The sequence below is a fragment of the Myotis davidii genome, unplaced genomic scaffold, assembly GCF_000327345.1.
Source record: "Myotis davidii unplaced genomic scaffold, ASM32734v1 scaffold663, whole genome shotgun sequence".
Classification (NCBI taxonomy): domain Eukaryota; kingdom Metazoa; phylum Chordata; class Mammalia; order Chiroptera; family Vespertilionidae; genus Myotis; species Myotis davidii.
The window spans coordinates 1,261,998-1,273,038 of record NW_006295816.1 but is presented as its reverse complement, the minus strand read 5'-3'; the positions used below and the strand labels follow the sequence as shown (position 1 = coordinate 1,273,038).

Here is an 11,041-nt window from a genome sequence, read left to right as displayed (position 1 = left end):
AGTCTCTCTCACGCCTGAGGCTCAAGGGGGAGCAACTGCGGAGTTCCGACCGCAGGGTCCAGGCCGCTCTGGCCTGACTGCCCCGTGCATGCCGCCCACAGCTCTGCAGCCTTCACCCCTGAGCTGTCGCTGATGTTGCTGCCACTCCTGTAGCCACAAATGGACCCTCAATGGGAACCCATACTTTGTATTTCCTGTCCTCAGCCGTTGGCATGACTCCGAACATCTCTAGTTTCTCGAGATCTCAAGTCCTATCTTCATAACCCAGGACTGTCTACCAGTGGTTCTCAACCTTCCTAAGGCCACAACTCTTTAATACAGTTCCTCATGTTGTGGTGACCCCCATCCATAAAATTATTTTTGTTGCTACTTCATAACTCTCATGTTGCTACTGTTATGAATCTTCATGTAAATATCTGATATGCAGGATGGTCTAAGGCAACCCCTGTGAAAGGGTAATTCGACCCCCAAAGGGGTCGCAACCCACAGGTTGAGAACCGCTGGAACCCAACTCCACCCCGGCCATATTCCGCAGCACTAAGCTCCCACGTCCAATCAGGAGGGGAGGGGCCCAGGGCCTCAGCAGGGGCTGTGAGAAAGCCAGGGATCCGTTTTTGTCTTTTTGGGGGGTTGGCCTGTATGGGATGGAAAGGAGCTCGGCTAGCCCACCTCCCTCCCGTGTCCTCTCCCCAGAAGAGGAAGGCGGTCAGGCCACGGGGCCTTCGCAGGCCTGGAGGAGGGGCTGACCAAAAGGCCGCGCATTCGGTGCCAAGGCCGTACCCTGGATGCTCCCTCAGGAGGCTATGTGAAGGGTCCTTTGAAGAAAGAAATCTACACACACTTTTATAATCAGAAACTTTCAATTTATTTTGAATAAACTACTCAACTTTGAGCAGATGACATGACCTCAACTTTTTCTTTGAAGAAAACAAAGATATATGGCAAATTCATGAGAACACAGTGCCTTCTTCATCTCCCACCCTCTCGGGGCAGGAAAGCTCGGCCGAGCCTCCCCAGGGACAGCCGCGGGGCAGAGGGAAGCTCCCGGGCCAGGCCCGCAGGCTGTGGTCGGGCACCGAGCCTCCACAGTGCCCGCAGCTGGGCTGCAGCTGGATCCAGGTGCGGGCACACGGCGGCTGTGCAGTCCACAACATGCAGGGCGCCCAGGGTGCGACCGGGGCGAGAGCTGCAGCTCGGCTCCTGGGCCACGCCGGCGACACAGCAAGACAGGAGGTAAGCAGGACCATCCATGTGCCAGCACAGCGTTCACACCCCACCAGGCCCCACAGGCTCTCCTGTTTCAGGGAGCGCCCCATCCAATCCTGGGCTCACTGGCTACACTAACTGTCCGCCCTCTCCAACCACAGTCCGCCCCTTGCAAGAGAGAACAGGAGCAGACAAAACCCCAGCGGAGAGAAAGGGAACCCGCACCCAGCTGTGTACCCGTGACCCCAAGAGCCAAGCTGTCCTGTCTCCAAGAGTAGTGCAGTTTACAACCATGGTACCTGGGAAGCTGCTGAGGTGAAAATGTTTGAATATCAAAGAATTTCCACCACAATATTTATACGTCTCCCGGGAGGTCAAGGAGGTCGAGCACAGACAGCCCGGCAGCCTCAGCGTGCAGGCACCACGCAGCCACAGAAACCCCGAGACCAGATTTAACTTTCCGGAGGCCACAGGACCAGGCTCAGGACACCACGTGAACGAACCACCTGCTCCTTTGGGCTCAGCTGTGAAGCCCTGGCCCTCTCCCTGGCCAGCCCCTCCTTCTACAGGAGCCGGGACCACAGACTAAGGGTTCTCCTGGTCTCAGACTCCCAGACCCTGGAGGTGGAGCCCTCCGACACCTGAAGTCAGGCGAGGGGAGAGCGCCCAAGCGCCAGAGCTGCGGACACTCCAGGTAACAGGAAAACCACCTGTGCAAACAAGGCCCCGGAGCCAGGACGACTGGTGCCCTCGCAAGGGCCACGCTGCACTCCGACCCGAGGTTCGCCAGAGGAGCGGGCAGGACAGTGCCAGGGACGCTGCGTGAGCACTTGGTCAGTTACGCCCTGAACACTGCCACAAAAGAAGGGACCAAATTAAACAGTTATTCTGGGGAACAATCCCCTTTGAAAGCGGACCTCTACCTTTAGCAGGCAAAAGGGAACACTGCTCAACTCCTGTCCCCGGTCTGGAGGCACAAGACCACCATCTATGCTCTGCTGTGGGCTCTGGCCTCGGGAGCCAGACCCGGGTGAGCCTCACCTTCAAGAATCAAGATGAGCCCACAGGCGGCGCCACCCAGGACGGTCAGACGCCGTGGCAAGCCCTGCCCCGTACTGTCTGCGCACTGTAGGGTCAGGCAGGGCACCTGACCGGAGGTCTACAGGAGCAGCCCAGCCCATTGCACAGGCGAACTCCAGTCCCCACCTGCCACCCATGCTCCTCTCTTGGGACCCCAAACACCAAGCGAATCGGGAAGCAGAGGCCACACTGGCCTACAGTGCACATTCAGAGGCCGGGTGGGCAGGCAGCACGCTGCGCTCTAAGGACAATAGCTAGAGGGCGAACACTCCAATGCCAATTTATTTGTTTAAAAGGTTCTGTGTAATTCTATGGTTGGTTTCCTTTTTCTGGTTTTTTTTTGGTACATTTTTCCAACCTTTGAAAATCACGTACGTTGTAATGAGCTAATACTATTAATAGTCATTCAAAAAAACGTTCCCTCCCTCCCAACAACTGTCCAGGGGGAATTACAAATCCTGAAGAGGCCAATTCAACAGGGCCTCGACCGTAGGAGAAAAAAAAAGAAAGATGAAACAGAACAGAAGTGGACTGAGGTGTGCGCCAGGGTCTCTCAGGAGTAGGCCTGGCTGCTGCCTGGGGTCGTGAGAGGCAGAGCCCGCAGCATGCAGAACAGCAGCCGGCGGGCTCCAGCCACCTCTTCCTCCCTCGTGCTCGCCAAGGGCAGCCTAGGTGTCGTGGAAATCCTTCAGCAGGGTCCGCCTCCGCTGCTCTGCTATGTGCATCTGGTTTTCTAAGTCCTGCACCGGGAAGCAAAGTCTGTGCTTGCATGGCCCAGCCCGGGAGAGCCAGAAAGCACAGCCTCCCGCCTCTCAGCAGCAGCTCCCAGCCCACAGCAGCCCGTCCCGTCCCGCCCGGCAACGGCAGGTCCAAGGAGCAGCAGCACCTACCCCCCTGTCATAGCTGTCCGCGCGCTCCACTTTCCAGGACAGGTTTTCGATCTCAGCCTCCAGTTGAGCCTGCTGGTATTCAAACTGTATGGGCAGAGCAGGAGGGTCAAAAGGAGAGGGGCAGGGCCTGCAGATGGGGGCAGACGCAGCACCTCAGGCTCGCACGAGCAGCAGACAACCCTGAAGCTGTCCTCAAGGGGGCAGTGCTAGTTCCTGTCCCCGGAGCCAGAACCCAATTAAAAGGCTACCTAGCCCTGGCTGGTGCTGCTCAGTGGATGGAGTGCTGGCCTGCAGGCTGAAGGGTCCCAGATTCGATTCCGGTCAAGGGCACAGGCCTGGGTTGTGGGCTTGATCCCCAGTGGGGGGTGTGCATGAGGCAGCCAACCAATGATTCTCATCACTGATGTTTCTCTCTCTCCCGCTCACTTCCTCTCCAAAATCAATAAAAAAAATATTTTAAGCCATAACCGGTTTGGCTCAGTGGATAGAGCGTCAGCCTGCGGACTGAAAGGTCCCAGGTTCAATTCCGGTCAAGGGCATGTACCTGGGTTGCGGGCACATCCCCAGTGGGAGATGTGCAGGAGGCAGCTGATCGATGTTTCTCTCTCATCAATGTTTCTGACTATCTCTCTCCCTTCCTCTCTGTAAAAAACCAATAAAATATATTTAAAAAAAGGCTACCTAAGTACAGACAAATGGCAAGAGCACAGTCCTCCCACCCCCCAAAATAGGCAAGAATTTAAGCCACTGCAGATAATGCTCCCAGCATATAGGGAAACAAATGCTTTAGAAATCGGTGAATGGCCCTAACCGGTTTGGCTCAGTGGATAGAGCGTCGGCCTGCGGACTGAAAGGTCTCAGGTTCGATTCCGGTCAAGGGCATGGACCTTGGTTGCGGGCACATCCCCAATAGGAGATGTGCAGGAGGCAGCTGATGGATGTTTCTCTCTCATCGATGTTCCCAACTCTCTATCCTTCTCCCTTCCTCTCTGTAAAAAATCAATAAAATATATTTTAAAAAAAAGATATCGATGAATGGATATTCACAGACATTGTATTCCCCGAATACTGTTTTCCTTCAGCCCTTCTGCAAATCAACTCTTAAAATAAATCGTTGAACCAGTTGCCTTAGTAACTGTACATCCAAGCTTTCTGCACAAAGATGTTCCTCAACGCATTATTTATAATAGTGAAAACAAACAACGCTCCAAACGAAGGAATATCCACATAATGGAGACATTTATGCAACTTTTAAAAAAAATGGTATTAACCAGGACTGGCTGGTGTGGTCAGTGGTTGAGCATTGATCTAGGAACCAGGAGGTCACGATTTGATTCTCAGTCAGGGCACAGGCCCGGGTTGTGGGCTTGATCCCCAGTGGGGGGCATGTGGGAAGCAGCCGATCCATGATTCTCTCTCATCATTGATTTCTATCTCCCTCTCCCCTCCTCTCTGAAATCAATAAAAATACTTTTTAAAATGGTATTAACCAGCCTGGTAAATAATGACAGCTGCAACAATGAACTGCTGTAGCAGTAAAATGCTCTATAAATAACATTAATTTCAAAAGGGAGAAAACACTGACATGTGGTCACGTCTTTCTGGGGGGACTACAGGTGCTATAAACGTCCTGCTGTTCAGCATCTGGACAACAGGTGTGAAGTCCTTTACAATGACCTGGGGAGCGGGAAGTTCATGGCTAAGAGAGGGTGAAACGAAGACTGATCTCCTCCCACAGCACGGGCACTGGCCTTAAGTGGCAGAGACCCTCCGGCAGCTCCCTGTGCACTGCGGGCACTCGGGGCCAATACACAGAATGCCAGCCAGTGAGGAGACCGGCTGACTCTGGAGATGCCTAGAGGAGAAATGCCATCTGAGGATGGACTTTGTTTAATGTTGGCCTCGCAATGCCCAGGGCCCCTCTGGCGCCAGGAGGGCAGAGGGGAGAGGGGCGGCTTTGCCTTACCAGCTTCTTCCTGGGTCCAGACTCCATGTAGTACGCATACGGGTACGTGTACTGCAGGGTGTAGCGACACTGCAATGGGGAGAAGAGAGGGGCCTGTGTCTCTGTGCTAGCCCACGTGCACCTCAGTGGCTCTTACAATTCTCTCCCCACCATGCACATTAGCCTGGCTCCACAGGTATGGGCCTGAAAGAAATGCGACCAAGCCAAATAAAGGATGAAGTGGGGACAACATGGAAAAAAGGAAACAAAAGTGGCCACAGAACACCCACAGTTCCTTTTCCAAACTGGGATTTATTTACCAGCAGCTGCCTCAATGGCTCTTCCCTCTTGAGTCGGACCTCAGAGTCCACACATCTATCTCAATAACTGTCCAAAGACAAGCTCTTATTTTCCTCTGAGTGACGCATGGATGGGACAAAAGAAGAAAAGGGCTCTAGTCTCCCCGCAGCTCCTTCCTGCAGGCAGAGCAGTGCTTCTCTTCTTGGATCCCCTGGACGTCCAGCAGAGACTGGGCCTCAGTGGGCACAGCAGGGACGGCCGCCCATGAGCAGGAGTATGGAGGCTGCACAGGGTGCTGACGCCCCAGCCCCCTCAGTGTCTCCCACCAGGAGGTCTGGGTCTAACGGGATCAGAAGAGGGAGGTGGCACAGACCTTGGCCAAGAGCTTGGCAGCGTTCTGCAGGTACTGCCAGTCAATCCACGTCCCCAGGTTGTTCATGACCCGCTCCTGGATTTTCTCGTGGATCCGCTGGTACGTCTGTGCCTCCAGCTGCAGGCTCTTGTTGTGGTTTTCCCACTGCGGGGAAGGGGGGGAGGAAGCTGCAGGAGCCCGGGGACAGCAGAGCCCACACACGAGTTCAGAATCGACACCCAGGCTGCAGGGGCCCAGCCACAGCCTCGTCTCGCTCAGGGGCCTGGGACCTTGAGGGCGACCAAGGGGGAGTGTCCAGATCAACGGTCCGCCTGCCAGACCATGCTCCCCCTTGGGGGCAGCAGGGCTCCAGCCCTGAGGACCAACAGGCGCTCACTGGTCTGTGCTCGGCAATCAAACGAGCCACGCCCTGTGGGCTGCTGAAGGGCCTCCCTGGGAGGAACTGCCCTCGCAATCTGACCGCTACGATGGCTCTGGGGGCCCTATGGTCCTTCAGTCCAGCACCCACACCAGTCAGCACCACGTCCTTCCTTGTCGGCCACGCCGCCCTGTGGAGCCCGAGAGCCACATCTATGGAGGCATCACCCAGGGCCACGCAGGAGCCCACCCGACCTCTGTGCACGTGGCTCTGGGCCCAGGCCCTGGGAGGCCCCCCAGCAGGCCCCCTCTGGGAGAGCTGAGGAGCGCCTACCCTCTCAAAGTAGAACAGGTACTTCTTGAGGGCCTCCCTGGCCTGGGCCTGCTGGCTCTGGTTGACGATGTCGGGGTTTTCCTTGTACCGGCTGCACTCGTAGTACTCGCTGCCGTGGGTCTTCCAATCCCCGAGGCACATCCAGCAGAAGTCTGCACAGAAGAGAGAGGCATCACACCCAGGCAAGCCCCAGGCCTCCAAAGGCAGAGCAGTGGGGACAGATTGTGCTTTGTCACCTGATCAGAACGTCCCAAGGCTGCCTCCTTCCCAGAGGATTGTGGGCCTGTCTGCCCGAACCCACTGTCCCCGTGGCCTGGCCTTGCCGATCTGAACAACAGTTCCTGAGCATATATGCTCTGTGCCTTTTTTTAAAAAATATATTTTATTGTTTTTTTTACAGAGAGGAAGGGAGAGGGATAGAGAGTCAGAAACATCGATGAGAAAGAAACATCGATCAGCTGCCTCCTGCACACTCCCCACTGGGGATGTGCCTGCAGCCAAGGTACATGCCCTTGACCGGAATCGAACCCGGGACCCTTGAGTCCGCAGGCCGACGCTCTATCCACTGAGCCAAACTGGCTAGGTCTGCTTTGTGCCTTTTGAACCCAATGCAGGCAGGTGCTGACGGTACAAGACCACTGGTCTGATACAGCACAGCACAGAGAACATAATCAAGAAGATCACCTATGTATGGGGCCAGGCAGGAGCAACACGATCACGGTCAAGTACGTAACGGTCTAACCACCATGCAGCACCCTCGGGACGAACGTGAACTGATTGGAAAGTAAGGTTCTTAAAGCATAAAACACTGCCGCTCCGCTGTGTCCGCTCCACTGTGACAAACAAACTGGCAGGAACTTGTCCCACTGAGGCTCATTCACAGCACACGCACCTGTCCACCGCCCACTCTTACATCTGTCCTAGGAAGACTGTCCCTGAAGCTGGGAATAAGGGCTTTTCCCTTGCTTCTTTTTTAAAAAGCACATTTCTATAAAACCTACAGCTACTCAGCAGTTCATGCTGAGAATTATGGCTCTGCTTCTGCAGGGGAAGCAAAGAGCGAAAACTAAACATCCCTTATGGACGCTGTACATCCAAACGATGACTGTGGTCCAGGAAAGAGGCCCGCCACAGGCTGCTAGGGGCCCAGGACAGAGACCTGACAGCGGGGAGCCCTGTTTCCCAGGATTCACTCCCAGGAGTTGGCTGACTTCCCAAAAGGTGCGCCTGTAAAATTTAGGAAAGCTGAAGTCAAACCCAGAGACCAGAGGCCATCCACTCCCTCCTCCTGGTCGCCTTCATTGGATAGAGGCAGTATTGCTCTCCTCCATCAGCTACGTTGTGCTTGCTGCTGTTTTAAATCCTGTCTACGCTACAGAGTCACTGTTCCCTTCTAACCCCGTGCCATGTCCACTGATTACAGGGAGCTCCTGGGAAAACACAGGACGAGCACGCGACAGGCCCTTAGAAGAGGAACCGCAGCATGTCCGCACCGTGTGGAGACCTATGTGCACACAGGCCCTCCTTGAAGGACTTGCACTTCTTTCCTTGATCTGGCGGGAAGGAAAGCAAAACCAGCAGGTCCTACATAAGCTCCTCCTGAGATGGGGGAGGCCGGAAAGGCCAATCAAAGCCCCGCTGGGGACGCTATGAAACCTCACAGGACATCGATAATTTCACCGCCTCCAGGAACACATCCGTCAGGCAGCACAGATAAGCCGGCGCTACTTGCCTGCCTTGGCAAAAACAAAAAGATCACGTAACATCTTCTTCCTGGAAGCCTGAGGGTTCACGAGGGTCTAAGAGTCACCCCCAACTTGGCTTCTGACTGCATGTGGCGGCGGATGGCGGTGGGATTACAGGGGGTCCGAAAGGCAGTGCATAAATATTATGATGTAAGTGACGCAGGCTGCCCTGCGTCCTGTCGCAGCACGACACAATGCGCCCTACACAAGCACTGCAGACGCGGGCACAGGAAACGGACTGTGCCCCTGGGCCTGAACACCAAGCCTGGGACTCACCGTGTTTGCACTTGGAGCATTGCTGTCGGGGGAAACAAAAGAGAACATGTTAAAGGCCCGCTGACCAGGGCTCAGTGGCACATGTGCAAAGGGCAGGGCTTCCGCTCACCATGTGGTTGCAGCCTCCGTTCTTCTCGATGCAGATGTTGCACTTGGGACACTGAGGAGACAGAAGGGCGCCGTTAGGCTCACGCACCACCAGGTTGGGGCTAAGACAATTACACAGCGCCTGGCACCTGTGCCCAGTGACTCATCGTGCGAGCACTGCTGGGAGGAGCATCTCACTTAAATGTGCCGGTCGCTGAGGCTGGAACAGCAATCCAAGGAAATGAGGTCAGCAAGTTTGACTCTGAAACACTCCAAGCACCAGCTGAGCCCCCTACACCGCCGCCACCTGCCCTGCCAGGGGCCGCTCATGCACAGAGCAGCGGAGGCAGCGGAAAGCCTGCGCCGGGAGGAGTGCGCTAGAGCGGGGCCAAGGCCTGGCACTGCCAGGTCGCCTGCTTCTGAAGAGGTAAGGAAGGCGACTCTGAAGCTGCTCGCTCGCACTGAGCGGCGCCAGCAGCCCCCGGACACGCCGCGGAGACCGGCGGGCGCCGTGCCACGCAGCAGTCTGCCTCATGTCCTGGCCACAGCCGTGTCGGTGAGCGCGTGAACCTAGTGCCTGGGGTGCCGCGTCACCCGGGCTCCAGGGGCTGTGGCCACCTTTCCCATGGGAAGGTGCAGAACAAGCCCGGGCAGGCCTGGGCCTGCAGTGAGTCCTGCTGTGTCTGAGGAGTGGCTATCGCACACCTCCCTCCCGGGGATCTGAAAGCCGGGAGGCATTCAAGAAAGACCTTGTTTTCCCCTAATTAGGTCCGTAACTTCCCCAGGCATTTCAGCTTTGGACTCAAATGAACGCACCCACCAATGTGCACTATGATAAACCGCTGCCACCGCTGCCAAGCCTGCACAAGGCCGGGCAGCACCACGACAGGGAAGACACGCTCCTTACGTCTTTCGTGTGAGCACTAATGTAGTTGGCCGTCTCAGAGTCGTCTGCACACTTCGTGAGCCATTTCCGGATGGTGGCGCAGTCTGTGGGGGCGTGATACATCTGACGACACTTGAAACTTAAAACCAGAAAAGAAAAACACTCAAATAATCGTTAGGTCAGGTTTTTAATTTTCCTTCTGTCCAAGCCAACAGATCCTGATGAACAGCTTTTCAGAGGGAAAGTCACCTGTCAAGGCCTTTCAGACCTTCACCTGCTCGAGATTACACTGAAATATTGTGTCCGCTTCTCTCCAGTCTCAGTCCTTCCAAGATGTACTCTCAATAAACCCAACTGACAGTTCTGTTCTCAGTATCCTGTGTGGCGTCCACCCTTCCTACTAGGATGTCGGGTTCAGAATTCGCCTCTCAGCAGGCACCGGGAGGTGCTCTGAGGACGACACCTCAGCGCAGACACCAAGCTGGGCGAGACCCACTTCTGGGAGCTTTGGCTCACCTTCCAGCCACATGTGCACACAGGACGCACGATGCCCGAGCTGTACAGGCTGCAGCGGCGCGATCCCCCGACAGTGCAGGCAGCTCAGCCAGAGCACACGTTCCTCCAGCCACCACAGCGTGATGGGCAGGACAGGCGCGCAGGCAGACGGCCTCACACGTGTCCCAGGAGAGTTCCCATGCAGGACACGGAGGCTGAGAGCAGCCACCTCAAGGGCTCTTACCACTGGCGAGCCACAGGCTCCCTCAACGACGTCTTAAAGGCAGGCCCACGTGCACACGCCACATTTCCCATGTAGTGTCCCTGAAGCCCCATCCTCCGTGAGGCTCCCAGGGAGGTGGGATTAGGGGCACAGACCTGGATCTAAGCGATGACTCTTGCCAATACCCTGCACCTCAACTTCCTCCCCCAACAAGGATGACAGCAGTGCAACCACACACTGCGGGGAGATGAAGGCACGCGGTCAGGACAGTGCCTACACCTTCAGGGCATTTCGCTATTCCCATCACATTTACTGAATGGAGTAAACGCCAAGGAGATGTAAGCCACGCTTATGAGTTACAGAGAAAGGTAAAAACGTTGAACACGTACATAGTAACATGTGAATTATCTGTGCACGCAGAGAGAGAAGACCTCCGGGTCACAAGTCTCAGCAGCACAGACCACAGCACGTCCCCAGAATCTGCCACGTTTTGTCTGCAGGCTGAGCCTTATCCAGCATGACACGGAACACGAGGTGCCCGCCCAGAGCGGGCTGCTCTCCTGGTTCAAAGGCCCCGTCTAGCCCAGCTCCCTCCCCCGCCCCCAGCCGCAGAGGGGTGCTCTGAAGCGGCAGCAGGAGCCCAGGCTGCTCAGCACCCACACCCACTCTTACCAGAAGACCTCGCTGCACCGACTGCACTGGACGCGGCGAGCTCTGGGCTCTTGTACCTGGATGACCATGGGGCAGTCGGCACCGGGGCACAGCTGGAGCTGGTAATGACTCTGTGTGCACATCAAGGATAAACATGAGGCCACCCCGAGTTGCTACCCTAAAAGAATCTCCC

General features: G+C 55.9%; 2 protein-coding genes across 3 annotated transcripts in view; both read right to left on the bottom strand.

Annotated features, from left to right (window-relative positions):
• P4HTM (prolyl 4-hydroxylase, transmembrane (endoplasmic reticulum)) overlaps positions 1-214 on the bottom strand; it is a 15,850-nt gene extending 15,636 nt beyond the window's left edge. The window contains exon 1 of the mRNA XM_015568271.1: positions 185-214. Within this exon, the coding sequence (XP_015423757.1) occupies positions 185-214 (30 nt within the window). The remainder of the gene's footprint in view (positions 1-184) is intronic.
• Positions 215-2,549: 2,335 nt separating this feature from the next.
• The window catches only part of ARIH2 (ariadne RBR E3 ubiquitin protein ligase 2), a 43,349-nt gene continuing 34,857 nt past the window's right edge, over positions 2,550-11,041 (bottom strand). For both annotated transcript variants that reach the window (XM_015568334.1, XM_006770439.2), the window contains 9 exons: positions 10,870-10,979; positions 9,501-9,618; positions 8,616-8,666; positions 8,507-8,528; positions 6,486-6,637; positions 5,795-5,938; positions 5,143-5,211; positions 3,177-3,260; positions 2,550-3,026 (listed from right to left, as the gene is read on the bottom strand). In XM_015568334.1, coding sequence (XP_015423820.1) covers positions 2,955-3,026; positions 3,177-3,260; positions 5,143-5,211; positions 5,795-5,938; positions 6,486-6,637; positions 8,507-8,528; positions 8,616-8,666; positions 9,501-9,618; positions 10,870-10,979 — 822 coding nt within the window. In that variant the 3' untranslated portion in view covers positions 2,550-2,954. The remainder of the gene's footprint in view (positions 3,027-3,176; positions 3,261-5,142; positions 5,212-5,794; positions 5,939-6,485; positions 6,638-8,506; positions 8,529-8,615; positions 8,667-9,500; positions 9,619-10,869; positions 10,980-11,041) is intronic.